Below are 26,766 nucleotides of genomic sequence, written 5' to 3'. Positions count from 1 at the left end.
ACGATATAAGAAGTAGGAGTTGGATGTCCCCTCAGAGATCACTGGGTCTCATTTAACAGATGGGAGAACTGAGGTCCATAGCAGGGTGGCCAAGTCAAATCACATGGCACATCTGCAGAAGAGCTCTGAGTCAAACTCAGGGAGGTCCATTCCCAGATAAACTCTGTGGCATCTACTGGGGCATCCCAACTCCTCATCTCTCATTTGAATCACAGAGGCAGCCTGCCATCAGTCTCCCTGCCCTTATTCTAATCTATGCTTATCCTGCCATTTCAATCATCTTTCTGGGAAGGAAAATATCTGGGCATGGCACTCCCTATTCAAAAGTTTTTATGACTGCTCAGTCCCTTCCAGATAAAGTCCAAGGCCCCTGCGATCTGGCCTCTGTGTTCCTCTCCAGTCTGCTATTCCTGCGCATGTCCCCTTGATCCAGCCACTGTGGACTTCTTGCAGCTCCTAGAATGTGCCCTTCCTTCTTGGGTGCCTCAGGGACTTTGCACATCCCCTCCCCTTGCCCCTTGGGTTAACTGATGAGCTTCTTATCTACAAGATGTCACCTCCCGAGGAAAGCCTTCCCTGGCACCCTCGGCAGGTTTAAATGCTGTTTCCTGTGTGCTCCTAGAATACTTGTTCGTTTCCACATTTCAGCACCTCCCCAGCAATAATTTATGGACTTCTCACTAGGCACCAAGCACTGTTCTAAATACCCTACATGGCACATCTCATTTAATCCTCAAAGCATTTTTTTAATCTGGGTATTCCTGTATAACTGTTTTAAAGATGGGGAAACTGCATCCCAGAGAGGTTAAATAACTTGCCCCAGGTCACAGAGCTGGTAAATGTCAGAGCTAATATTGTACACTGGCTCCACTCTCAAATATATGTCATACTGCTGCGCAAACCTGTTGAACCAGATCTCTCACACACCATGAACTGTCAAAGATGTTCATCCCCAGAGAACCCCAGCACTTGGCACAGCGACTCAAGTCTCTGCATGGAGTGTACACTTTGTAGGTGGCCACTGAATGAATAAGACACTTCTCTCTTGCTTTTTTTGTTTTAATAGCATGCTAGAGTACAGGATGGTGCAGTGGCTACAAAATGCAGACTCTGGAGCCAGACAGACATACAGACATGGGTCCCAATCCTAGCTCTACTACATCTTTCAGCTTGAAACAGTTCATCTCTCTCTCTCTCTCTCTCTTTTTCCTTTTTGGCCACACCAAATTTTTTGGCATGTAGAATCTTAGCTCCACAACCAGGGATCAAACCTGCGCCCCCTGCATTGGAAGCACGGAGTCTTAACCACCAGACTGCCCGGGAAGACCCACCAGTTCATCTCTCTGAGTCCCATTTTTCCTGGTCTGTAAAATGGGGCTCCCAATGATACCATGTAGGATATTTGTGAGGATTAAATAAAGAAGTACATCAAAAGTGCATAGCATAGTGAGTGCCTGGACATCAGTAGACAGCAGGTAATCAATAAGCATGCGTTATGATGGCCATTATCATTCAGGGTGTTCCTTCCCTTGCCTGCTCCTCTCTCTCTCTTTCTCCCCGTGTCTCCCCTTAATCAACAGCAAGGCTCATTTGGGGTCTGGGAAGGCCAGGAGGGGAGCACGGTTGCTCTGGCCCACTAAGCCCGGCACCCTCCTTGCCCACTCCCCCCTGCCACCTTCCAGCTGTGAAATAGAGTCCCTGCTCCACTGGCCCCGGAGCTGTCAGGGGGCTGCCAATTTCACAGTTCATGAGGCTGCTGTCCCCCCCTGATTAACGGGGTGCCCGCAGCCATGGGCAGGGCCGAGACACCAGTCACATGGGGCTCTCCCTCTGCCCCAACACAACCCATGCTTCCTGAGGAGGAGAGTGCAGGCCAGCCTCATGCATATTTATGCAGGGAGAGAAATGATTTTGTACTGCATGCCTTCCCAAAAAATAAATCAGATTTCACCCACGTCCCATGCATTTCCCTCAGTGAAGTCAGCAAGCTCTGGGGAGGAAAACCACACACACACACACACACACACACACACACACACACACACACACACAACTACGAAAAACTGAAAACACTTTATACCACTGATCTGAGCAGGGGATTCTCATGCCAAGGATGACCCAGGGGACACAGGAGATATTAAACCCTGGAGCGTGGATAAGGTTATTCAGAAATTAATCCAGTTCTAGCCTGTAACCCTAAGGGAATTAGAACAGATAAGGTCCAAACTCAGCTGGGAAACTCGAGGCCCACCCCACCACCTTCTAAGTCACTGCCCTCTGTCTACATCCCTCAGCTCAGACACAGCTGCTCTCCATTCCCTGTACAAGCAAGCCAGAACCAGCCTCCCCGGTATCCTCCCTAATGAAGCAGGAAGGAAAGCTTCCATCTCAGGCACAAGCCAACCCTTCCATGCCAGGTAGGTCACCTCTGGAAAGACATTTAACTTGCCGTGCCTCAGTTTCCCCATCTATGTGTAATAGAGCACTCTGGCCCAGTCCCTCATTGTGTTCTAGTCACACTGGCCTACCAGGTCACGGAACGGGCCAGGCTTTTGCTTTGCAAAAGTTCTTCCGCTGTTCTTCAGTCCTTCATCTGGCCAAACACTGTGCATCCTTCTGACTTCGCCTTAATTCTTCCTTTCTCAGAAAGGCCTTCCTGAACAGCCAAATTGAGGCCAAGTACCCCCTCTCCTCCCCAAGAACACTCAGCACATGTTTTTCCTGGAGGCTTCGTGTTGGTTAAATGAGTAACTGTGATAATTCAGTTCAGGTCTCAAGCCTGGGTTCCCACTAAAGGACAATGTCTCTCAGGGCAGGGTCATGCCGGTCACTTTTGCTGCTCTGTCCTAATGGGTCTTTGGTAAATGAATGAACAGATGAATTGCCTTCCCAAAAGTAGTTGTGAGAACTAAATGAAGCAGCTTACAAAATGCCTAATCTATTTGCAGAAGATTCTCAACATGATAATAACTAACATGAATGGAGGCTTTTCTTTGTCAAAAGCACTCTTCCAAGCCCTGTGACATGTTTTAACTCATTTAGTCTGAAAACTCATGGATGCAACTCTGACTTCCCCAATTTTAAAGATGAGGACTGGGCTTCCCTGGTGGCGCAGCAGTTAAGAATCCGCCTGCCAATGCAAGGGACACGGGTTCGAGCCCTGGTCCGGGAAGATCCCACATGCCGCAGAGCAACTAAGCCCATGCGCCACAACTACTGAGCCTGTGCTCTAGTGCCTGTGAGCCACAACTACTGAGCCCTTGTGCCACAACTACCGAAGCCCGCACGCCTAGAGCCTGTGCTTCACAACAAGAGAAGCCACCACAATGAGAAACCCGCGCACCGCAATGAAGAGTAGCCCCTGCTCACCGCAACTAGAGAAAGCCTGCACGCAGCAATGAAGACCCAACGCAGCCAAAAAATAAAATAAATTAAATAAATAAATTTAAAGATGAGGACAGTGAGAGACGGGGACATTCACTCCTATGTTAAGGTTATGCACACCTAGTAAATCTCAGAAAGTATCCGGAGTCAACTGGGGCAGCCTAGCTCCAGAGCCACATGCCTAACCACCAGCCTTTAGAGAGATCTTAGCTCCATCCCTACATCTTCCCTCTTGGATCTTTCTCAGCCTTAAATACTCCCATGGAATCTTTGCTGGCTTACCAGCCACACTCTCTTAATTCTGGAAACTCACATCCCCCTTCCACAGACCCATGCATAGAAAACTGAGGTTACAAGATGTAGCCCTTGATATCAGAATAGTTTCTACCATGCTCTGGCCCTTTTGAAGGATGAGGCAAACCTCATTTTCTTACAAGGTGAGGACACAGGGTCCCACACATTCAGACCCCCCAGGACCAAATTAACCTATAGTACCCGGGAGCACCCCCTGTAAGGATATCAAGGTCACCTGCCTCCTGAGATACTGACAGGTTAAGAGCTGGATGAAGGTGTAGGGGTCTCATGGTGCATCTGATCATCAGGCTGAGGCCCAGGGGGGAGGAGGACTCAACTCGGGCCACACGCCCTGCTAAAGCCAGTGCCCTCCCCTCCGCTCCCCACGGTTTCCTCTTCTCCAGAGGAGATCCTTGGGTACCACAAGCAGTCATTGCCAAGGACACAGCTGAATGAGGGGGAGCTGTGCTGAGCCCAAGCAGGCTGCCTTTTTGTCCACTGGCGAGGCTGCTTTCCAGAGGGGTGATGTACTGCGCCAATCAGGCGGCACTTAACATAATTATAATGAAGTGGATGCATCTGGTCTTGGAAGGCTTCATTCACAAGGGAAATGATGAGGAAGTGATATCTCTCTCTGCCGACCTCCTTGGGACACTTAGGGAAGAGTCCTGGAGCCAGGAGGCTATAAAAAGAAGCTTGAGACTGGCCTCTGCCACCTATTAGCCCAGTTAGAATGCAAGTGACTGGCGCCCCTTTTCTTTCTGCATCATTTCTGTCCAAGGAGTATGAGGAGATAAGGGTTTGCGTGAGAGAAAGTCTTCCTCTCTTCCTCTTAGAGACCTCCTGGTTTTTCTAATACCCTCTCCCCCCTACTCACACACCATTAGTCATGCCAACGAGGCATGTGTCACTGAGTTCTAGCTCAGTTTCCACCGGTCCCATGCATCCACAGCCCCAGAATTCTGGTGAAAGTGAGACAGGCTGGGACCTGGGACCGTTTGCCGCAGTGCTTGCACCTGGACAAACGTCTCCTCCAGGAACAGAATACAAAGAAACTATAAGGGACTAAAAATAACTGCGTGCATGCACAGTTGCGGCAAATTATGGTCAACAAGATACAAAAAGACTGAAAACCAACTGCCACTTCTGAAGAGCTGGGAGCAAAAGCAGGGTACTGCATATGTCCCCTGCACACACCACCACCCAAGGGCTGGGCAAGCCACCTAAGCCCCGCCTCTGGCCCGACCCCTGGACCCGCCCCTTCCCTCACCCCTATATAAGGAACAAGCTCGCCCCCTCTCGGGGAGTGAGCAAGGGAACGTGTCACTTGTTTTTGCTCCCCCATACTACAGCAAGGGCCCAATAAAGCCTTGCCTGAACTTCTTGTCTTGCCTCTTATCAATTCCTATTGATTGGGGAAGGCCAAGAACCCTGGTCAGTATCAAAAGGGGTAGAAATTGAACAGCAAAGGTCCAAGCTGCTCATTATACAGATGGCAAGACTGAGGTTCAGGAAGGAAATAAGATTTTTCCAAGACCATGAATATTTATGGCAGGTGGCCTCCGCACAGAGCTATTCATATATTACTGAATTTCATTCTCAAAACAACACTAGGAATCTGACACAATTATTAAAACAGTTTCACAGAGGAGGAATCTGAGACTTAAAGAGGTTAGTTAACTTGTCCAAGATCGAGGTGTTATGTGGGGACATGATTCACACCCACATCTGCCCCATTCCAAACCCATCACCCTGCTGCTGACTATTTCTTAGAAAGCCAGGCCATTACGGTTTTGCTTTGATTTAAACATTTCAACATTTTGGTAGGCTAAAAGTAGGTTAAGGGACTTGCCTGGTGCCGCAGTGGTTAAGAATCCGCCTGCCAATGCAGGGGACACGGGTTCGATCCCTGGTCCAGGAAGATCCCACAAGCCGCGGAGCAACTAAGCCCGTGCGCCACAACTACTGAGCCTGCGCTCTAGAGCCCGAGAGCCACAACTACTGAGCCCGCGTGCCACAACTACCGAAGCCCACGTGCCTAGAGCCCGTGCTCCACAACAAGAGAAGCCACCACGATGAGAAGCCCGCGCACCACAACAAAGAGTCGCCCCCTCTCACTGCAACTAGAGAAAGCCCGGGCACAGCAACGAAGACCCAACGCAGTCAAAACTAAATAAATAAATAAATTTATTAAAAAAAAAAGAAGTTGGTTAAATCCCACCTTCTTTTCCATGCACCGGTGGGGTGCTACGTACTGAAAGGGATCCTGTGGTGAATGCTTTTGTAAAATAAAGAACCATTTAGGAAAATAATCTGTCACTCTCTGATTTACCTCTGCACTAAGCTGAGTTACTCACAAACCAGGTTCTTCTGAAGCAAACACAGCAGCCCAGCTCTAAGCAGATGTACTCCACGCTGTTCTGGACAGGATGTGATGCTTTGACGCAAACTCACAGATGCCTGCTTTAGTGAAAAGTAGATGTAGGTGCTTCATCATCCAGGGGGTGCCCTGCTGGGGACTCTGAGACTCCACCATCCTGGCAAAGCTGATGGGACCAGAGCTCCACACCTGAGCAGAGGCAGACAGCCTCAGATTCACGGGTGGGTGGTGGTGTGGCCTGGTGTGAGGATTTGCCCATTAGGACTTTCAATATATCGAATGTGACAGATTCTTTCATGGGCTATTTGAATAGGAAACACAAGAAGATAGAGACAAAGAGCGTATATCTCACAAGGAACACAGAGGAGCCAGGAGCAGAAGCTGTGAGGCAGTAAAAGCAAGCAGTGGGCATGCACAGCCTAGGAGATAAAGAGAGGTCATTACCAGATGGAGGCACATGGGTCTCAGAGAGAGACACCCCGTTCATGACTTTAGCAGAGCTAAACAATGGCAGAAACAATGTGCCAATTTTTAATGTATCCTAACAATGGCTCCTTCTCCACGAAGCCCGAGACTGTTTTATATTACCCCTGGACCCTGTGTTCTCCAGTAGTAAAGGCAGCAGAGTATTGGTGAGAAATGAGCATTTCAAGGTCACGCAGACCTAGGTACAAATCCTGGCACGTGATCTGGGGCAAATTACCTGAGCTCTCCCAGTCCCAGTTGGCTCATCTGAAAAAGGGGGCAATTAGAGGTACTGACCACACCAAATTTTTTGAGGATTAAATGTATAAATATTTATTGAGTGCTGATCACAGAGCTTGGTCCATACAGGCTAGCTAATATTACTCCTATTGCAACTAAAAATAAACCTGCATTAGGTAAGCCAAACAGTCCATTCTTTGAATCCTAAGCAAGCTGAAGAAAACACTCAATGTCAGCCATGCATTGACTCATTTACTCATTCAATTTATCCATTCATTCGAGAAGTTATTTATTTGTTGTCTGCTCTGTGCCAGGCAATGTTCTAAACAAGTGAACAGCATTGAACAAAAGAGACAAAATACCTGGGGGAGGCAGACAACAAACACACAAATATTTATAATGGATCAAAGGGTGATAAAGGCTATGAAGAGGAAGTACAGGAGAATAGAGAGTGTGGCATGTGTACGTGTGATCGTGTGTATTGTGCTGTTTCATACGGGGTGGCCAGACATGGCCTCAATGACAAGGTGAGATTATAAGGAAAGATTTGCCTGGAGGTACCTGCGGAATAAACCATGCAGATACCTGGGGGCAGAACTGTTCAGCGATGCAAAGGCATCGCTGAACAAATGTAGATGAACAAATGTTTCCCTATTTAAAAAAATGTTTACTGAGACTTCCTGACACCAGGGGTGTTGAGCTAAATGTATATCAAGAACTATAAAACAGGGGCTTCCTTGGTGGCGCAGTGGTTGAGAATCTGCCTGCCAATGCAGGGGACACGGGTTCGAGCCCTGGTCTGGGAAGATCCCACATGCCGCAGAGCGACTAGGCCCATGAGCCACAACTACTGAGCCTGCGCGTCTGGAGCCTGTGCTCCGCAACAAGAGAGGCGGTGATAGCGAGAGGCCCGCGCACCGCGATGAAGAGAGGCCCCCGCTTGCCGCAACCAGAGAAAGCCCTCGCACAGAAACGAAGACCCAACGCAGCCATAAATAAATAAATTAAAAAAAAAAAAAAAAAAGAACTTTAAAACATTCAGATCATTTTACCCAGTAATTCTACTCCTGGAAATATACCCTGAGGAAATAAACCAGGATGGTGAAAAACAAATTTAAGTACAAAAATGTTTGTTGCTGATGAAAACAAAATGGCAAGGGAGGGCTTCCCTGGTGGCGCAGTGGTTGAGAGTCTGCCTGCCAATGCAGGGGACATGGGTTCGAGCCCTGGTCTGGGAGGATCCCACATGCCGCGGAGCAACTGGGCCCGTGAGCCACAACTACTGAGCCTGCGCGTCTGGAGCCTCTGCTCTGCAACAAGAGAGGCCGCGATAGTGAGGGGCCCACGCACCGCGATGAAGAGTGGCCCCCGCTTGCCACAACTAGAGAAAGCCCTTGCACAGAAACGAAGACCCAACACAGCCATAAATAAATAAAATAAAATAAATAATAATAATAAAAAAAATAGCAAGGGAAAAAAAAAGCAACTGAAATGTTCATCAATAAATCAACTGTGAGATAGTCTTACAATGGAATGATAAACATATTGAAATATGATATTTAATAAAAGTATAACATGTAAAATAACAGGTTTTTGCTTTCAATACGTAAAAGAAGAGGAGATGAAAAAAGGAAAAAATGGTAAGAAGTTACTATGGCAATTTACTGAGGTATTCTGAAAAGTGATAACCTATACTTTATTTTTTTAAGTTTTCTAAATTAAGCATATATAACTTTTATAACCAGGAAGTATTAGGAAAAATAAGGACGAATCATAATTGGACAAGGATGGCATTTTATTGCATCCCCAAGGTGGACGAGGATACGGAAGCCAGAGGCAGGCTGAGTCCCCGTGGGGACTTGCATCTGAGCTGCCTGGACTCCCTGTGTGACAGTCAGGCCCCCACTGGGTGATTTCCAGTCATTTCAAGGGAGGCCAGGATGGGAGGAAGAGAGTCCCCTGACTACTGGGAAATTGCTCCAGCTCTGATCAATCAGGGAACAACAGTCTCTTCAGCCCCTGACATTTATCAAACCTCCTTCACCCTCATCTGTCAGTGTGCGGTGGGGCTGCCTCCCCGGGCACAGTCTAATCAAGTCAGAATGCCCTGAGGGTCCCTGGAGACAAAGAGGAGGGGGGAGGGGTCTGAGGGAGTCGGGAGAGAGGGGAGACAGGGAGACAGGGAGAGGATCACGAGGCAGGAGGGGGAGAGCAAATGTTCAGAGCACACCCGTTTGTTTTTCTATTGTGGAAATTAATGCTGGGAAGTGACATTTTAAGGGACTCTGCTGACAGCTTTGGTGACATTCCTCTTTGTGATTCCATGACAAATCTCTGTCTATATCTTATTTTAGAGAGTGTGGAGACAGCTCAGAGGATGGCTGTCTGGGGACGCTGAGCTCCCGTCTTTTGAAGACATTGCTCCCTCCCCGCTTTGCCAGCCTAGGCTTTTAGGCACCAGGGCCAAGGTCCAGGAGGGGAGGGGCTTAGAAACCAAGTCAAAAAGCTCTGTTGTAGAGTCAGGGTCTGGTCTTCTGTAGCCTTGTTAACTCCACTATGTGGTATGATTAACTGGAGCAAAAATGAACTTTCTACCATTCTACAAGTGATCAGTTGCAGTTAAAAGAGAAAGAAAATAAAAAAGACTCAATTCTGAACACTTTCCAGGCTAACTAGTTTTAAGGAACCTATATTTTCAAACACATCTCAGCCCCCTTTTACAATCTGAGAATTAGAGGGATTACTTAAATTGCGTCTAAATCTCCAACCCTGCTACACCATCCTTGACAAACGGTTACCCAATCCTGTGTGAATACTTCCAAAGACTAGGAGTTTATGATCTTTAAAATTAAGAGTGGGAAGGCAATGTGGATGTAACAAGTTAAACAACTTGATATTCAGGATACGGCAGGGATAAATACAGTGTGGCAAAATGAAAACAGTAGTGAACCTGAACTCAAGAGATGTAGGTTTAAGTATTGTGGGATGTGATTTAATTTCTCTGAGCCCGAGTAAGGTCCTTTGTCTCTCAAAAGGATTCGGTAACACACAGGGTTTATCATCTAATGTTTATGAAGCCATTCTATAAATGTTAAAGGACTATATAAAATAAAGCAGCTATTACTGTTTTATACCCCTCTAAACTGTGAGCTTCTAGGAGAAAACTATTTTCCATTTTTGCTTTGTATCTTCTGCATTAAACACAGTGCCTTGCACATAGTAGGTGCTCAGTAAAGATTTGTTAAATAAACGAATGACTGAGTAGTGAGGGGGAGGTGTACCCAAAGAGAAGATGCAGGGACTAAATTGTCAGCTTTCTTCAGATGTCTGATGAAGGTGCACAAGAGACAGAAGGCACACCAAACAGCCCCTGGAACGGTTTCCAATGCAGACTTCAAAAGGTGTTTTGGGGGCTTCCCTGGTGGCGCAGTGGTTGAGAATCTGCCTGCCAATGCAGGGGACACGGGTTCGATCCCTGGTCTGGGAAGATCCCACATGCCGCGGAGCAACTAGGCCCGTGAGCCACAACTACTGAGCCTGCGCGTCTGGAGCCTGTGCTCCGCAACAAGAGACGCCGCGATAGTGAGAGGCCCGCGCACCGCGATGAAGAGCGGCCCCCGCTTGCCGCAACTAGAGGAAGACCTCGCACAGAAACGAAGACCCAACATAGCAATCAATCAATCAATCAATCTTAAAAAAAAAAAAAAAAGGTGTTTTGAACAATGAGAGGGGAAAGGCAGTTTGGTATAAGGACGTCAGGGGAGTTTGGTGGAAGAAAGTCATATCCAAACCTTTCTTCTTTTTATGCTGGATTGCCCATCTTTCAAAAATAATCTTAAGTGGAATCCCAGTGTGTAAACCAGTTTAAAACGACACTGCCCATTCTGCTTTCCTCTTGTCCCCAGGTAGCCCAGGCAGCACCCTGAAGGCACTGTCAAAATGGGAGCTGCCGTTAGGAAGGAGTTTCCCCAAGCTCTTTGAGAAGCTCCTTCTGGGCTCCAGGACAACTGGGAAGAGGGAGCTGTTGAGCTGCAGCTTAATGGATGGGTGGAGTTTCCTAAGCAGGGAGCAGAAGCGGAGAACTTCGGGGGTGGGGGGTGAGCGTAGACGAGAAAATATACAAGGAAAGAAGATAAAGGTGACACAAAGGATCCTTTGGGAGGGCAGGTTGAGCAGTTTCAAGAGAAAGTATGGAGATGATGGGACCAGCGGGCCAGAGGGTTGGGTGAAAAACCCCAGTGGGTTGGCCACAGGGACAGTGGTGTAAGACATAAAGCCATCATGCGGGCCTTGCCTGTCCCAGGCACCATTCCTAGTTCCTCTACCAACCCCTTACCTTGAGTCTAATCATCTTCATCCTTCAGCTCTCCAGGTAAGGAACACCTCCAGGAAGCTATCACAGACCCAGTGATCAGGGATCTGTCCCTCTGTGGATATCCCAGCACAATGCAGCCTCTCTGAGGCTGAAAGGTCTTTGAACTTTAGGTTATGACCTCCTCATAAACTGTGAAATCAACTCAGTGGTTCACACCAGCATCAAAGAGATGACAAAAAAGAATAGAAAATATCAGAGCACGCCACAGGTAATAGGGGAAGGATGCTTTTGCCAAACTTATTTTAGAGACACGTAGACACACAGTCACAAGAATATGTCTCCAAGAAGGCCATCTACAGTTGGTCAACAGGCCCATGAAAAGATGCTCAATATCACTAATTATTAGAGAAATGCAAATCAAAACTACAATAAGGAATCACCTCACACTGGTTAGAATGGCCATCATCAAAAAGTCTATGAATAATAAATGCTGGAGGGGGTGTGGAGAAAAAGGAACCCTCTTGCACTCTTGGTGGGAATGTAAATTGGTACAGCCACTATGGAGAACAGTATGGAGGTTCCTTAAAAAACTAAAAGTAGAATTACCATATGATCCAGCAATCCCACTCCTGGACATATATCTGGAAAAGATGAAAACTCTAATTTGAAAAGATACGTGCATCCCAATGTTCATAGCAGCACTATCTACAATAGCAGCAATATTTACAAGACATGGAAGCAACCTAAGTGTCCATCGACAGATGAATGGATAAAGAAGATGTGGAATACACACATATATATAATGGAATATGACTCAGCCATAAAAAAGAATGAAATAATGCCACTTGCAGCAACGTGGATGGACTTAGAGATTATCATATTAAGTGAAGTAAGTGAGAGAAAGACAAATATCAAATAATAGCACTTATATGTGGAATCTAAAAAAAAAAAAAAATGATGGAAATGAAACTATTTACAAAACTCAAAGACACAGAAAACAAACTTATGTTACCAAAGGGGAAGGATGGGGGCAGGAGGGATAAATTAGGAACTTGGGATTAACAGATACACACTACTATATATAAAATAGACAAACAACAAGCACCTACTATGTAGCACAGGGAATTATATTCAATAACTTGTAATAACCTATTATGGAAAAGAATGTGAAAAAGAATAGACATATATAGGTATATATAACTGAATCACTTTGCTCTATACTTGAAACATTGCAAATCAACTCTAATTTAAAAAAGAATGTGTGGAAAAAAAAAAAAAAAAGAATGTGTGTGTGGCCACAGCAAAATATATTTCTCATTGTGGTTGGTATTCAACACTTGAGAAACACAACTCTAAGAGACTTAGCTTGCTAGCATCTAAGCCCATGTTTTACCTCTCCTGATCAAATAAATGGACAGGATTATGCTGTGCAATCTTCAGAACATGCTTGGGTTTGGGAATTAGACAAAGCTGGGTTCAAATTACGACTCCATTACTTTTAACTGTATAACTTTGGGATGATCTCTAAATTTTGATAAGGATAATTTCTCCCTTGTGAGATGGATGGGAAGATTCAGCAAATCATTGATTTGAAGATACTAAACACAGTTCATACAGTTCAGAAAAAGGATAAAGAGTCCATGCAGAGGTTACCAGCTTGTGGAAAGACACTAAGATATCTCCCTATCCGTTCATTCACATATCCACTCCTCCATCTATTGACCCAACACATATTTTAACATCTATTATGTGCCAGTCACTCTGATAGTCACAGAACAATGCAAATAGACCCGGGACATGAGGCTAGTAAGAAGTAAAATATTTAATAAATTAATCAAAATAATGATGGAGCAAATAAAACACAATTTAGGGATTTTGGCTGATTATGAAGTCAGTACGAGTCTACAGTATAATAGTGGTGCCATGTAAAAGTTATCTCAGACTGAATAATGCATTAAAGTGTGTGGACTCTCTAAAAAAAATAAAATAATAATAATAATTAAAAAGTGCTGTTACAGAAGACAAAAGGGGAGAACTCATAGGGAAAAGAGCTTTGTCTGATGAAGTAGCATTTAAGCTGAGACCAGAATGATGAGAAGGAATCAGCCATGACAGACTGGGGAAGGAAAGAGAGGGATTTTTGCAGACAGTGATAATCATGGCATATGCAAATAGCCGGTGGTGGAAGAAGCTTAGCAGGTTTGAAGAACAGAAAGGAGGTCACTATGGCTGGAGCATAGCGGATGAAGATCAAGGGCAGTGAGAACTCTGCAAAACTTTAAGCATGGAACTGTGGTCATAACAGAGGGAAAGCTGTGTAGAGAATGGAAGGGGAGGGCAGGCATGCAAGCAGGAAGGTATGTGAGAATGAGGTGTTTTGGAGACATCAGGAAGACTGATGTGGCTTGAAGAGGGGATGGATGAGTAGGGGTGAAGATGAGGGAGCTGGAAACAGGTCACAAGAATATAGAGTCTCTGTGTAAAGAAGTCTGAACACCAAGATAAGGCACTGAATAAGGGGTTGACTATGAAAGAGCTCTGGAATTTCAGAAAGTGCTGCACAAGGGTGACATTTACATGGCATTCACAGGAGGTGTCAGAAGGGTGAGTTAATAAACAGCTTCTCAGTTCTCTGTCACCCTAGAGTGCTTTATTGACACCAAACATGAGTTCCCTGCACCTTTGGGGACCACTCCAAACACTCTGAAAAACTGGGATCTTCCTGTTGCAAAGTCCCTTCTGCCGATTTAGAAGCTCAGAATTACTCTATAGTAGCATCTTGCCTTGGAGAATAGATGTTAGTTACCTATTTTTCTTGCCATATTTGTGAGTGACGCAAGCTCATGGGCGCTATGCTTCAGCTATATCCCTGGGACTGCAGGAGCTCAGTGCCTTCCCAAGGATCATGTAATTCAGTGTGGTGTCACGTGTTCACATTCCAGCTCGGCCCCTGAGCATGGAAGCTCTCATGCCAGAGCTTTAACCTGGCTCGGCCACTTTCTCCTGTGCGACTTTGGACATATTATTCAACCCTTCTTAGCTTCAGTCTCCTGCTTTGTAAGGTGGGGCAATATTAGTACGTAACTCATAGGGTTGATGTGAGGTGTAAATGACATAATTTCTGGAAAGTTCCCAGACACTGATTATCACTAAGTGGAGGTTAGCTGTCATCTTTATCACCAGTAGCAGCAGTTCTGGTTTCCTAGCCAGCTCTTCCATCTGCCTTCCCCTCAGGGTTAATTACAAATGGCTCACTGAGATAAATGTATAGGGCAGCAGCTGGGCTCCTACAGGGATTCAATAAAGTCCCGCCCTCCCCATCCTCTCAACAAAGGTCCCATTCACCCTGAAACTTTCTGGCCTGCTATCTTGAGCAACAGTAAGGTTTAGCCTACTGGTCCATGTCAGAGAGACAGTGACCCCCCGCATCTATCACTGTGGGCCGCTGCTGGTATTTGATGCCATTTCTCTTTCCTTTTTCCACCCTAAGTCCTGAACTGAAGTGGGACAGCAAAGAAAAGCCTTTATTTGGCATCACTTCACCAAAGAATCATTGCTCAGGGTAACCATGAGGACTGACTTCTGACCAAAAAGAAAAAAAGAATTTGGACCAAAGTTAATCAGAAAAAAAAAAAAAAGTCAAAAGAGAAAATTGCACATTTAAAATGATGGCAACTATATAGTTAAAGACCAGAAGGGTCCATGCTAATATATGAATAGTCAGTGTGATGGGGGTAGCGGGCGGTTTGTGCAGATCTGTGTGTGAGAGGATATACTGGCTCCCGAGAGAGTACAAAACAAATTTTAAAGTGAATAAATATGGCAGGTATTTCCCCAAATTGTAAATGTGTAATTTGTAATTACAAGTGTGTAATGTGCACCCTTTAAGGCAGATATTCTGCTTTTAGGTGTCTGTTTTACAGAAACAGTCAAACTTTGCAAAAATATATACGTGTGTGTGTGTGTGCGTGTGTGTGTGTGTGTGTGTGGATGTTTACTGACTCATTGTAAGTGCAGCAAATTGAGATAATGATCCACAAAACGGGGTAGAAAAGCAAATGTTGGAGTGTTTGGTGTGTTCCCATGATGGGATCCTATAGAGCTTTCAAAAAGAAGAAGATAGGTGTGCAGGGCTGACATGGAAAGATGCTTTTCATACATTGTTTGGTAAACTGTGAAATTGCTGCAGAATGATGAACGTGGCTGAGATGGCCCTATTAGTGTATATCTGGGTGCAAAATGCGTATATTTATATCTATACCATACATATATAACACATACATTCCGTATATGTGTATGTATATTGGAAAAATATTCTAGAAGAATATAAATCAAACAATTATCAAAGATTAGCCTTTGGGTCCCATTAGTGGGATGGGATGGAGAGACAACGGCAGGGCTTTTAGTTCTTGCTTTATACAACTCAGACCTATTCCTTCCTTGCTCCCTCCCTGTCTTCTTTCTTCCTTTTCTTTCTTTCTCTTTTTCTCTCTTTCTCTCTCCCTTCCCCTCTCTCTCTCCTTCCGTCCCACCCTCTCTCACACCCTTCCATTACAAATAGTATGCATTTCTTTCACGATAATAAAACAAAATTAAGAAAACCCAATATCCATTCAGCCATCCCCTACCCTATCCCTTGATAAAGTGATAAATGTGTTATTTTAATTTCCTTGAGCTTCCATGCGTAATATTCAGGAAAGGGAAACATAAATTTGAGGACGGATAAGGAGAATTGGAATTAAAATGCATCAGGTTTCTGTCATGGACCCAACGCAGTGCTGAGCAGTCACATACTGACATGATTAAATTCCTAGCAACTGGCTAAGGTGATATCAAGGGTGATGGTCGCAATACCTGAGAATGTCTAAGGCGCAGGCACTAACCACCAAGACGGGATGCCAGCCATAACCGTGGGGAAGCAGTCTAAAGCCACCCTGTTCTGGACAGTGGGGGCTTCAGGAGGGTCCCCGGGAGGGGGTGGGATGGCTGGGCAGCAGGAGGGCATGGGGAGGGGCACTCAGGGCGGCAAGCTTCTTACTGACCGGCACTGAAGAATTTCGGTGTTGAACAAAGGGTATGTCCACGTGAGTGTGTATCAGCGGAAAGTCAGCCCGATCAGTACAGCGCTCTTGGGGGTCTGGGAACCCAAGCTCTTGTCTCTTGGTAATGAAACTTTCCCCCTCTGCCTCCAGATGGTCCCTCTATTATTTGCAGGTCCAAGCTGCAAAGCAGGCTGACGGTGCTCACATATGATGAAGCAGTCTGAAGCTACGGGGAAATTCTAAGTGTGAGAGGGGCAGCTGGGACTAGCCCTTGGCAATGTAATTTCAAAGGCCTTTGGGATTACTTTTACAGGGATCGCCTAGCCTCTGATACCTGGCCACTCTGGACAAAATGCATAGCTATCCCCAGGTCCCCCCCATAAAAGAAAGAGTCTCATGGTTCTCTCCAAGAGCCACCTGAGGCAACAGAAAGCACATGGGGTCTAAGCTGCTGCTGTTGTATCTTCCACAGTCTGCCGGCAGAATCATCCCTCTTCTGTCCAGGGAAGGAGGACCAGGAGCTCAGGGGCCACAATGCGGCAAGCACAGCCCCCAGCCACCACGTCCCCACGGTTAGGGTGACCAGTATCCTGTCTGGACTCAGGAAAAAGTGTGTCTTCTACTTTCTTCTCACCCAGGTTTCTTCCTTTCCTACCCTTATCGGATCTAAGGGCAGCTGGGATACAGAATTAAATGAAGTGCTTGGTTTTATTCCAAATCGTACTCGGTTTTAAAACCAACTCAGAGGAATGTGAAAAAAAAAATAAGGTGGTCAGATGAAAACAGGTGAGACAAAGGCATGGATTTGCAGGTGGCTAAGAGGGTCGCCAGGGCCACGCAGCCAGCGCGCTCAAGAGCGGGGTGCCAAGCCCAAGCCCATCTGTTCACCCCCACTCCACCAGGCTGCCTTGCAAGGACTGGGTCTTGTTTCTCATGCATTCATACTCATCCTCTTTAGATTTCTCTTGTATGCTTCTCATCTAAAGTTGAGATTTCATAAGATAAGAGTCTGCTTTTGTTATTGTTTAGATAGAGTTCTGCTTGAAAGAAAACGCAAGGGACAGGGGCATCTTTAAGCCATGACGCAGTGGTAAGCCTGAGAGTGTGCAGACTCTAGAGGACCCCGTGGGGAGAGGAGGCCAGAGCCCCTCCCCCTCTCTCAGGAGTTAGTCCTCTGTATCCCCTGGATCCAGCACCATTCTGTCCCCTGTGCTGTCTCTGTCATTCAAGAGTCAGGTCTACGCTTTGTGCGCGTGAATAACTGGAATGTCCAGCAGCTAGAATGGCAAGCCTGAGGGTTCTCTTTAAGCAACACAAGACCTGGCAGGCCCCAACCCCAATGAAATGGGCCGTCATCATGATGCCATGTAGGCCATCCTGAGCACGACGGCTATCTACAGCAAGGGTGCTCTCTGGCCAGGAGGCTGGAGCTCTCACCTCGACTCTGCCACCCCCTTGCTGTGTGGCACAGAGAGACCCAGGACTATTCGAGCTTCAGCTTCGGTTTCCAAGGAGGTTTCCTGCCATGCTCTTTAAGGGCAAAGGTTCTGCTTTCCTCACCTCTATTCCAGAGTCTATCATGGCCTCTGGCACAGTGGGACAACTTTGAGGACTGATGGTATGAATAACAATGACAGAAATGTGTACTGAATGTTTACTGTACCAGACCCTCTACCTGTGTTACCTCATTTATGTTTCCCAATCACCCTGGAGGTAGAATACCAGTATCATGCCCCTTTGGCGGGAGAGGAGTAGGTGACTTATCCAAGGTTACAGAGCTAGTAAGCTGGGTGGTAAACTTAACTTCTGTACTGTTCCACCTCCTGAGAGCACAGTGTTTATCTCCATACTGTATCACCTTCCAGCTTGTGGGGGGAAGGAGGGAGAGGGAGGGGAGGGCAGAGGGAGGCGGGAGAGAAGGAAGAAAGGAAGGAAAAGAAGTCAGATAGGATTATCGGCAGTGACCTGCTTCCCCATTTTGAAGATGCTTTCCGTTCTCCATACGGAGCTTGGTTGAGGCAGCGGGCGTGGGGATGGGGGCTGCGGGGAAAGAATTTGCCTCTGTTGCCGGCTTCTTGGCTCTGCTCCTTGGTGGTTGGTTACTCACCTGTCATCAATGACTCTTCCTGGGTTTTCACCCCCAACCAGTGGCTACTCTTTTCTGGGTTCTGGTCATCACTACTGATGGCCTCTGCCAACACTTTGGTTTCCAGGGTCCCCAGATTTGAGGACAATGAGATAATTCGAGGTCTGGAACTAGAGAATTTTGGAGTCTCACCAACGCCTGGATTTATCCGATCGACCAAATGATTGAGGGGTTGTGTTAATCATCCAGTCAACAAGTATTTTCAGAGCACCTATTAAGCGTTAGCCACTGCGCTAGACGCTAGTGAAACAAAGATAAGGAACGCTGCCCTTGCTCTCAAAAATCTCCAAGTCTTACAAGTAAATCATGGGGATGGAATGTACGTCATGGTGACTAGAGTTAATAACACCCTATTGTATATCTGGAAGTTGCTAAGAGCATAAAGTTCTCATCACAAGAAAACAGTCGTCATGATGTGAGGTCACGGATGTTAACTAGACATTGTGGCGATCATTTCTCAACATACACAAATATTGAATCGTTACATTGTATACCTGAAACTAACACAACGTTATATGTTAATTATATCTCAATTAAAAAAATAAATTTAAAAAAATCTCCAAGTCTAGTTAGTGTAGAAAACAGAAAGAGAAACGGATTATTATAGAACAGTGATATGTAATCACAACCTGCTCCAGGAACTGAAGGAGACATGGAGCACTCCTCTTGGCTAGGCTGGGGAAGAGTCTGGTGTGGAAAACAAATGCCACACCTTTCCTAGAAGTTTTCTGGGAAAACTTCTTCAGCGCTTGCCGTGCATTTATCATTTGATCCCCGCAGCAAAGCTATGAGATGGGCGGACTGGCTGCTGATTCACCCATTTTCCACATAAACACAGTGAGGCTCAGTAAATTAGGCTGCAGAAGTCCAAATCTAAGCAAACGGGAAGATGCTTTCTGTCTTACCCAAGCAACTTTCTACATTAGACAAGAGAGGCACGATGCTCTGGCCTGGCTGCATTGCTCCCAAACAACCTCACTCTCTAGGGTCATCTTTCTTGTCCAACACTCGCTGGACATTCTTTACACGTGAGGCACTGTGCTAGGCAGGTACTACAAAATGTGAAGATATGAAATAAATGCAGACTGTTCTTGTGCTAAGATGAGAAGTCACATGTAAAAAAGATAAATAATGCTTGAGAAAGCAAAGACTGAGGAAACTGTCAGTAAACCAACAGTTCAAAGACAGAAGAGCATGGCGGAGAAGGGCAATGAAGTAGACATTCCAGGGCACTGAGCAGACCATGGTGGCACTTAGAGGGAGGCTGGCGAAGAACAGGGAGCTGGATTAGGGAGCGTCTTAGGGGCCCAGGAAAGACCAAGGGCCTGAGGTCTACAAATACAGCTCTCAGGGATTCAACACATACCAGATACTAGGCCCTGCATTAGGCACTTTACACACATTTTATTTTTATATTTAATCCTTCCAAAAATCCTTCAGTGAGGAAGCTGAGATTTGGAGGATTGAATTCCCATTTTTCCAAGGTCACCCAGCAAACAAAGGAGACGAGATCTGAACCCAGGTCCAGACAACTCCAAAACCTGTACTCTCGCTTGTTTACCACTCTTTTCCCTCCCTGGGTTTCTAAGTTTAACAAAAATGCCTCCTTTTTAAGAAGCCACCAGTGTTCCTATTTGCCCACTGAGCATCACGGAAACATGGATCTGAGAGGAAAGATCTTAGATACGGAAGAAAAGAATGTCGAGTTCACAGCTCCAGGATTGGGCCAAGCAGTGATGATGGTTCCTCATGGCTCACAAAGAAGAGTAGTTCTAACACTGGGGCCTCAAGGCCAAACCTTTAACCCATCACCAGCCTCACAAAGACAATATGGGAAGAAAGCAGAACAGTACTTTTGTAGTATTTATCTAAAGGAAGAAATAGCCAAATTCCATCTATAAACCAGCTGGAGCCATAACACTTAATAAAGACAAATATAAACACATCCTGCACTTATGTCCAAATAATCAATTGTCCTCCAACAGAACAAAGGGAATGGGTCTTTGCAACAGCATACATGAAAAAGAGTGAGAGGTTTTAGTCCTCAAAAAGCCAACTATGGGCCAGTAATAACGGCAAAAAAACCACAAAAAACAAATGTGATCTTCAAACTGCATCAACAGAAGCATAACAGCTAGCAAGAGGGATGTGAAAATCGCTTTTTTCTCAGCACAGGAGCATTCCCACCTTGAGGAAGAGGAGCGTCTGTCAGTTCTGGTGTTACACACCAGGACATGACAAATTACAATCTTCATCTAGAGAAGTGATCAAAAGGGTGAAATGTCTCAAAATATGTCACATCAGGGTAGCTGAAGAAACTGGGATTGTTTATTGAGGTTGATTTCTAAAAGTTACAGGGTGCCTTTTATTTTTTTCTTTTCCTTTTGTTACATTTCCCAAGAGCTGCCTTGGAGAAGAAAAATTCAGATTCACTTCCTGACACAGAGGGCCAGGGAAACAGACTGCAACTCAGTATAAGGAAAAACCTTCCAATAGTAGTGTCTGGAAATGATATGAGAGCTCTCCTGAGTAGTGAGAAGGCCATCAAGGGAGGTAATCAAGAGACACTGGAGAGATGTTGGACTACATAACTTCTGATGCTCCTCAAAACTCCAATTCCAAGCACACTGACACTCTCTTTCTTTCCTCCCATCAACACTGAAGAATCAGAGAAAACAAACTCTGAAAACCCAACGGAAGTTGGCCACAAATCAAAAATGGCTTAGCCCAGAAGACAGTTCCGGTGTCCCCAACCGCCCAGCTCCTGCGCCTCTTCCCAGCTCCCCAAAATGCCCCCTGGAAGGTGGGATGCAGCAAGGAAGACTCACCTTTCTTCTCAAAGTCCCCTTTCTCTTCCCCTGGTCGGCCCAGGCTGTCCAGGGTGTGGGTCACCTGACTGCCAAACTCATCCTCACGGGAGACGTGGTTGGCCCGCCGGGGCGGGTCCTCCTCCTCCTCGTAGTCATAGTCATCCAGGATGGGGGTCTCCCGGATGGGCACGCCGATGACGGAATTGTGGGCCTGCAGCCGGGAGGAGCGGAAGCTTTCCCGGGCCTGGGGGCCCAGCAGCACGGAGGGGATGTAGTGGATCTCGTGAGTGGCTTCCGTGCTGGCGCTCTTCTGGGGGATGTGGCGACGCTTCTGCCAGCGCCGCTGGGCGTACAGCGCCACAGTGAACACCAGCAGCAGCAGCAGCAGTGCAATGAGGCCACCCTGCAGCGGGAGGGAAGAAGGACAAGCAAATGGGCCACTGCTCTTCGGGCCGGAGTGCCAGAGGGGGTCTTCCATCCACCACACTCAGCCCAGATCCCTGGGTTTGGCTCTCAGACCCTCAGAGCGACCCCGTTTCCAAACCTGGCTTTCTCATCAACAAGCTGTGTGACCTTGGACAAACTGCTTCACCTCTCTGAACCTTGCTTTTCACTTGTATAAGGGTGAGTAAGAACCCCTGCCCTTCCTTCTTCAGAAGGTCGCCATGAGGAGCAAATGAGATGGATAACGGTCACGCCAGAGTGATGCAGACTGCTAAACACTGGGATGAGTCAGGGCTGTGGCTTCACACACACAGTGTCTGAGTCCTGAATGTGCCTTCCACCAGCTGAGTGACCCCAGGACATTTGCTCACACCCTCTCAGCCTTGCTTCCTCATGTCTAGAATGAGTCCACTGAGGGCTCAAGAGACAGCAGCCTTTGTTCCATCCTGCTGGGAATATACAATAGTGTTGTCAAGTCAAACAATTTCTGCATAATGTATATTTTTATTATCATAAACACTGATTCCCAACAGGGGGCCTGGGACAAACTAGGCGCTCCATAAATATTTGTTGAATGAATGAATGAACAAATGCACTGTTCTAGGGCTCCCTTAATCAGAAATTTAAGGCATACTGATGTTTATTTTTCTTTAACACATCCAACCAGTAAATATTTGGTTGAGTCTGCACACCATACATGAAATTGAAACAGGCTAAAGTGTTTACGAATGGATCTTGCATGATTCATGAGACTCATGAAATATCCTGCTCTGTGAACTCCTCAAGGGCAGGGGTATTTCCAAAGCACGTCTGTGTTCCCCACAGAACCTGTCAAGGGCTGGAGGTGGAAGGTTTGTATTCTCCTCACCTCCCTTCTTTCACTCTGTGCCAGAAGCATCTCCAATGAACAGGGGTAGCCCCTTCGGTTATCCTGCTTCACTTCATTATACATTGTGCTTTCTGCCTGGGAGATTCGGGGCCACTTTGTTGAGTCCCTGATGTGTAATCCCTACACTAGGGGAGGATCACGCTTGTGGTTTAGGGGGAGAGAGGCAAATAAATCAAGAGACTCTAGAACTCGGATGGTGCATAGCAGAGCAAGCTCTGAGCCTCACTGTGTGTGTGTGTGTTTGGTTTGGTGTTTTAGCTCTAAAGCCTGTATTCTTTCAACCACACCCATGTGGCTGATTGTTCTTCCTTAATTATGATCGCATTGAAGGCAAGGACAATTTCTGAAAACTACTTGTATAACATCTAGCAAAGATGACAGATGTTAACTAACCCTGAATAGATTATCTTGGGTGGGGGGGTGACTGCTGTAAAGGATACCTGCTTAGGCCAAGAAGAACATTATTTACTAAAATGATTCGGCTGTCCTGCTGACTACATTAAAAAATGATGATTTTCTTTTGCAAGTCCTTCAACTCACTAAGCTAGAATTCATCACCTCCACGGGGGATTGGGAGTGGGTGGTAAGTGGGCTAAGAGGTGACCAGGGTTGCAGGTATGGCTTACAGCCCCGTCTTGACTCTGGCGGTGAGTTACTGTGGGATCCCCAGGAAGGTTTCTCTGGATGTCAGAACTCAAAAATAAATATACTTAAAAAAAAAAAAGCTATAAGTATGCATATTTATGTATATGTGTGTGTGGGTACGATCTGTCAAGTGTATGTAAAATGTGTGTGTGTGATTGGGCTTGACATATATACACTAATATGTATAAAATGGATAACTAATAAGAACCTGCTATATAAAAAAATAAATAAAATTCTAAAATTCAAAAAAAAATGTGTGTGTGTGTATAGTTTAGTACCTCTGGAGCCCTAGAAAAACAAGAACAAACCCTTTTTTCCCTCCACAGAACATACAATAGAGATTGCTCTACATCTAGAAAACATGTGTGACGTGGTATTACTTGTCAGTTTTTTACACCAGAGATAAGAAAGGAAAGAGACAGAGGGGGGAGTGTGGACAGAAGAGATAATAAGAAAGATAAGTGAAGAGAAAAAGGAGGCAGGAAGAACACTATCACTCAATAAAACAGTAGCAGGCCCTCTCCTTACTACTTTTACTTAATGTTATTTTATTTAATCTTTAAGGCAATCCTCTGTAATAGTTTCTGTTCCATAAATGAAATGAGGGAAAGGTGGTTCAGAGAGGTTAAATAACTTGCTTAAAGTCACACAGGTTTTGATCCTAGGTCCAACTGGGAATAAAAGGCCAGGATGTGGTAAGGCAGGGATCTGAACCCAGTGCTTCACTGCATAGCCAGTGGCTAATTGACAGCGTAGTGATTCTACAGAGCAAAGGAAGGGAAAGGAAAAGTGGGAAAGATGGTGAGGGTGCACAAAGTAAAAGGGAATCCCGAGAAGGAAAAGGAAAACATTGTTTTCAAATCCAGGATTCAATGGGCACATCTCGAGGCAAACTCTTCAGAGAAGCTTTTAATTTTGGTCCATGGATACCCTTCAGGAAATTGCCTTGCCTGACTCAGCCCTCTATCCTCTCCCCTTTGGGTGTTTCATGCGCTGTGAGGGGCAGACCTTGCCTGGTTCCAGAGCCCTTCATCCCCGGCCCCTTCTGCCCACCCTGATTATGGGTGTTTGACCCTGTGGGCAGACCCAGGACCAAAACTGACCTGGGAAAGATGAGGCTTAACGAACCTGCCCACAGGTAACCACCACCACTCCTCCCTCCCCCGACTGTATCCCAACAAGCCTCCCTGGATTTCCACGCAGTCCTGGATCAGCTCATAAAGCACCCCCAGGGAGCTCCTGGAAGCCAGGAAGCCCCATCCTTTGCTTCCAGAGCCCTCTAGCTGTATCTGGCACAGAGGCTAAGAGCTGACCTCAGACTGACACAGTTTTAGTCCAGATTCTACTGCGTAAGAGGCTGGGTGACCTTGACTAGGTCACTACTTTTCAGAGCCTTGGTTTCTTCATTGGTTAAACAAGGGCAGTATTCAGGGTCACCTCAATGGATCATTGTGAGGCTAAGTGAGATGCCTGCAGAATATTTAGTGCCGTGTGGGACACATGGAACTGCTCACAGACTGTTAGCTATTGCTATTGCCAACGGCATTCAGCAAGTGTATATTTAATGTTGAATGAATAAATAAATGAATGAATGGATGACTGACCTTCTGCCCCTGAATGCTCATTCTGCAAAATTTGTCGTGTGTCCCTAAATCCTTCTCAGTCTGGACCAAACACTTACATATGCTCTGTCATTTACCTTTACATATGTGCACATAAGGCGTCGTTGTCCTATGTTACCTGAGGAAAGAGGCCCAGAGACAGGAGGCTGTTAACCCAGGTAGTGTCGCTGAGATTCAGGCTCACTGCATCACGGCTTCACAATTTTGCTTGCGGTGGGAAGGGACAGGCGCACCCAAGGTGTAATCAGCCCCTGCCCAGCCTCACCTCTGCCTCCTCAAATTACCTTGGCAACTTCAGGCACAGATTTCCCAGCCTAGGGAGCTTCCAGAAGGAGGCGGCAGAGGAAGACCACCCACCTCCCTCAGCCCACTTTGATGGAAGCTGAGCTTGGGAGTCCCTTTAGCTCAATGATCTGCTGATTCATTTGATATGACCCCAGGCCAGTGGCTCCAGCCCTCCTATTGGAGCACAGGCTCCCTTCCCTCACTCCCCAGCCTGCCCTGACCTCCGCTCCCACCAGCTCAGCTAAGCCAATGACCACACAGCTTCCATTACAGATCAGGGTTTCATTGTGAAAACTGGGCCAAAAGAGAATTCCAGTAATCAAGATCTCACTGTGCCACTGACCAACGGAAACAGACATCCCCAGGCTGGGCTCCTAAAGGGCTCAGGGGGCCTCACCCAAGACATAGCAGCAGCTCGGGTGATGTTTCAAGCACCACTGACCAGCCCTACCTTCAGAGGTAGGCTCAGAGCATGCAGGAAAAGGTTCTGAATTCAAGTCTACTCACTATGTGATCTCGAATTTCCCAGATGCCCTAGAGACCCTCAGTTCACTCATCTGTAAAATCAGCTTGGTAATACTTGGAGTAGTATAGCACATAGTTAGGGGCAAAGACTGGGGGTCAGAAAGACGTCTTTAAGATCTCATGCTATCACATAAAAATGGGGCAATCCTGGACAAAGGGCTGAACCTCTCTGAATCACAATTTTTTCATTCACAAGACCGTGTGAAAAGCGTCCTTAGAGAGGGAGGTTAGATGTGAGTTCCTGGACACGGAGTGCTGTGCTCAGCGCCTGGCACGTGGTAAACCCGTGATGCTCACGATACTCATTCATGGTATCCGCAAGGTTGTTGTGCAAATGAAATCTAAACACCACTGTGATGGCCCTTGCCAACTGAAGGGTGCTGTGCACAGGCAAAGGAGCTCAAGAGAACCACAGAGCCACCTCTGTCCTAGTGGAACATTTCACCCAAAGAAAGCAGATGAGTAACTCAAAATCGAGAAGAAACTATGATCTGCATCCACCTGGATGGGTCCAGGCTGCCGTGCCGCTCCACTCCTGCAGAGCTGAGCCCCCTCTTCTCTGCAGTCTTCCTTCACCAGGGCAAGCAAACAGAAAAGCAGGCGCTGACTCTGGAAAGGGGAGCAGGGCAGAGTGTCCAGCCACTGAGGCTACCCGCCAGGAGCAAACACAGACCCCAGCGGTGGAGAAAATGCTGCAGGGCAAGCAGGGAGCCCAGGAGGGAAAAGAGGATGTAAGGAGAAGGCTGTGAACTTTTAGAAAGCAAGTTAAGAAGAGGCCAAGGCTCAAGGGCTGGCAAGTTGAGGTCCTGCTGGCCTCAGGGACAACCCGAAGCCAAATCTGATGTGGACTGTATTTCATCTAGGCAGCCCAAGACAAACAAGGTTGGAGATGTGGCCATGAGTTGCAGAAATAAAAATCTCAGTCTGTTCCTTAGGGGTAGGTTTCTGTGAGACCGCAAGCAGCACAAGCCTCGGGTGATTAGTTTTACCTTCTTATGGGTCTGAAGTTGTCACTGAGCTGTCAGGCAGGAAGTGGGAAAGAGACAGGAGAAGGAATATGTGTTCCCATCCGTCCTGGAACCTTCCCTACTAGAAGCCTCTCTAATAATAGAAGCTCACTCCTTCTATTACGGGTCTCAGATCCCTCAGTGGAGCCAGGCAAGGGTGAGCGTGGGCGATGTCAAGGGCGGAGTGATGTGATGGGGTAAGCAGGTATCCTGGGGGCACACAGGCCAGCGTGGGAGCCCCTGTCCCTGCTTGCTGTTGGCCATGACAAGTTG

The 26,766-nt window shown here is 46.5% G+C and overlaps 1 protein-coding gene across 4 annotated transcripts in view; it reads right to left on the bottom strand.

Annotated features, from left to right (window-relative positions):
- ASTN2 (astrotactin 2) overlaps positions 1 to 26,766 on the bottom strand; it is an 899,407-nt gene that overhangs the window by 660,050 nt on the left and 212,591 nt on the right. For all 4 annotated transcript variants that reach the window (XM_068552572.1, XM_068552571.1, XM_068552573.1 and 1 more), the window contains exon 3: positions 21,095 to 21,479. In XM_068552572.1, coding sequence (XP_068408673.1) covers positions 21,095 to 21,479 — 385 coding nt within the window. The remainder of the gene's footprint in view (positions 1 to 21,094; positions 21,480 to 26,766) is intronic.

Source organism: Eschrichtius robustus, chromosome 10 (genome assembly GCF_028021215.1).
Source record: "Eschrichtius robustus isolate mEscRob2 chromosome 10, mEscRob2.pri, whole genome shotgun sequence".
NCBI classification, from domain to species: Eukaryota; Metazoa; Chordata; class Mammalia; order Artiodactyla; family Eschrichtiidae; genus Eschrichtius; species Eschrichtius robustus.
This window is presented reverse-complemented; position numbering and strand designations above follow the sequence as displayed.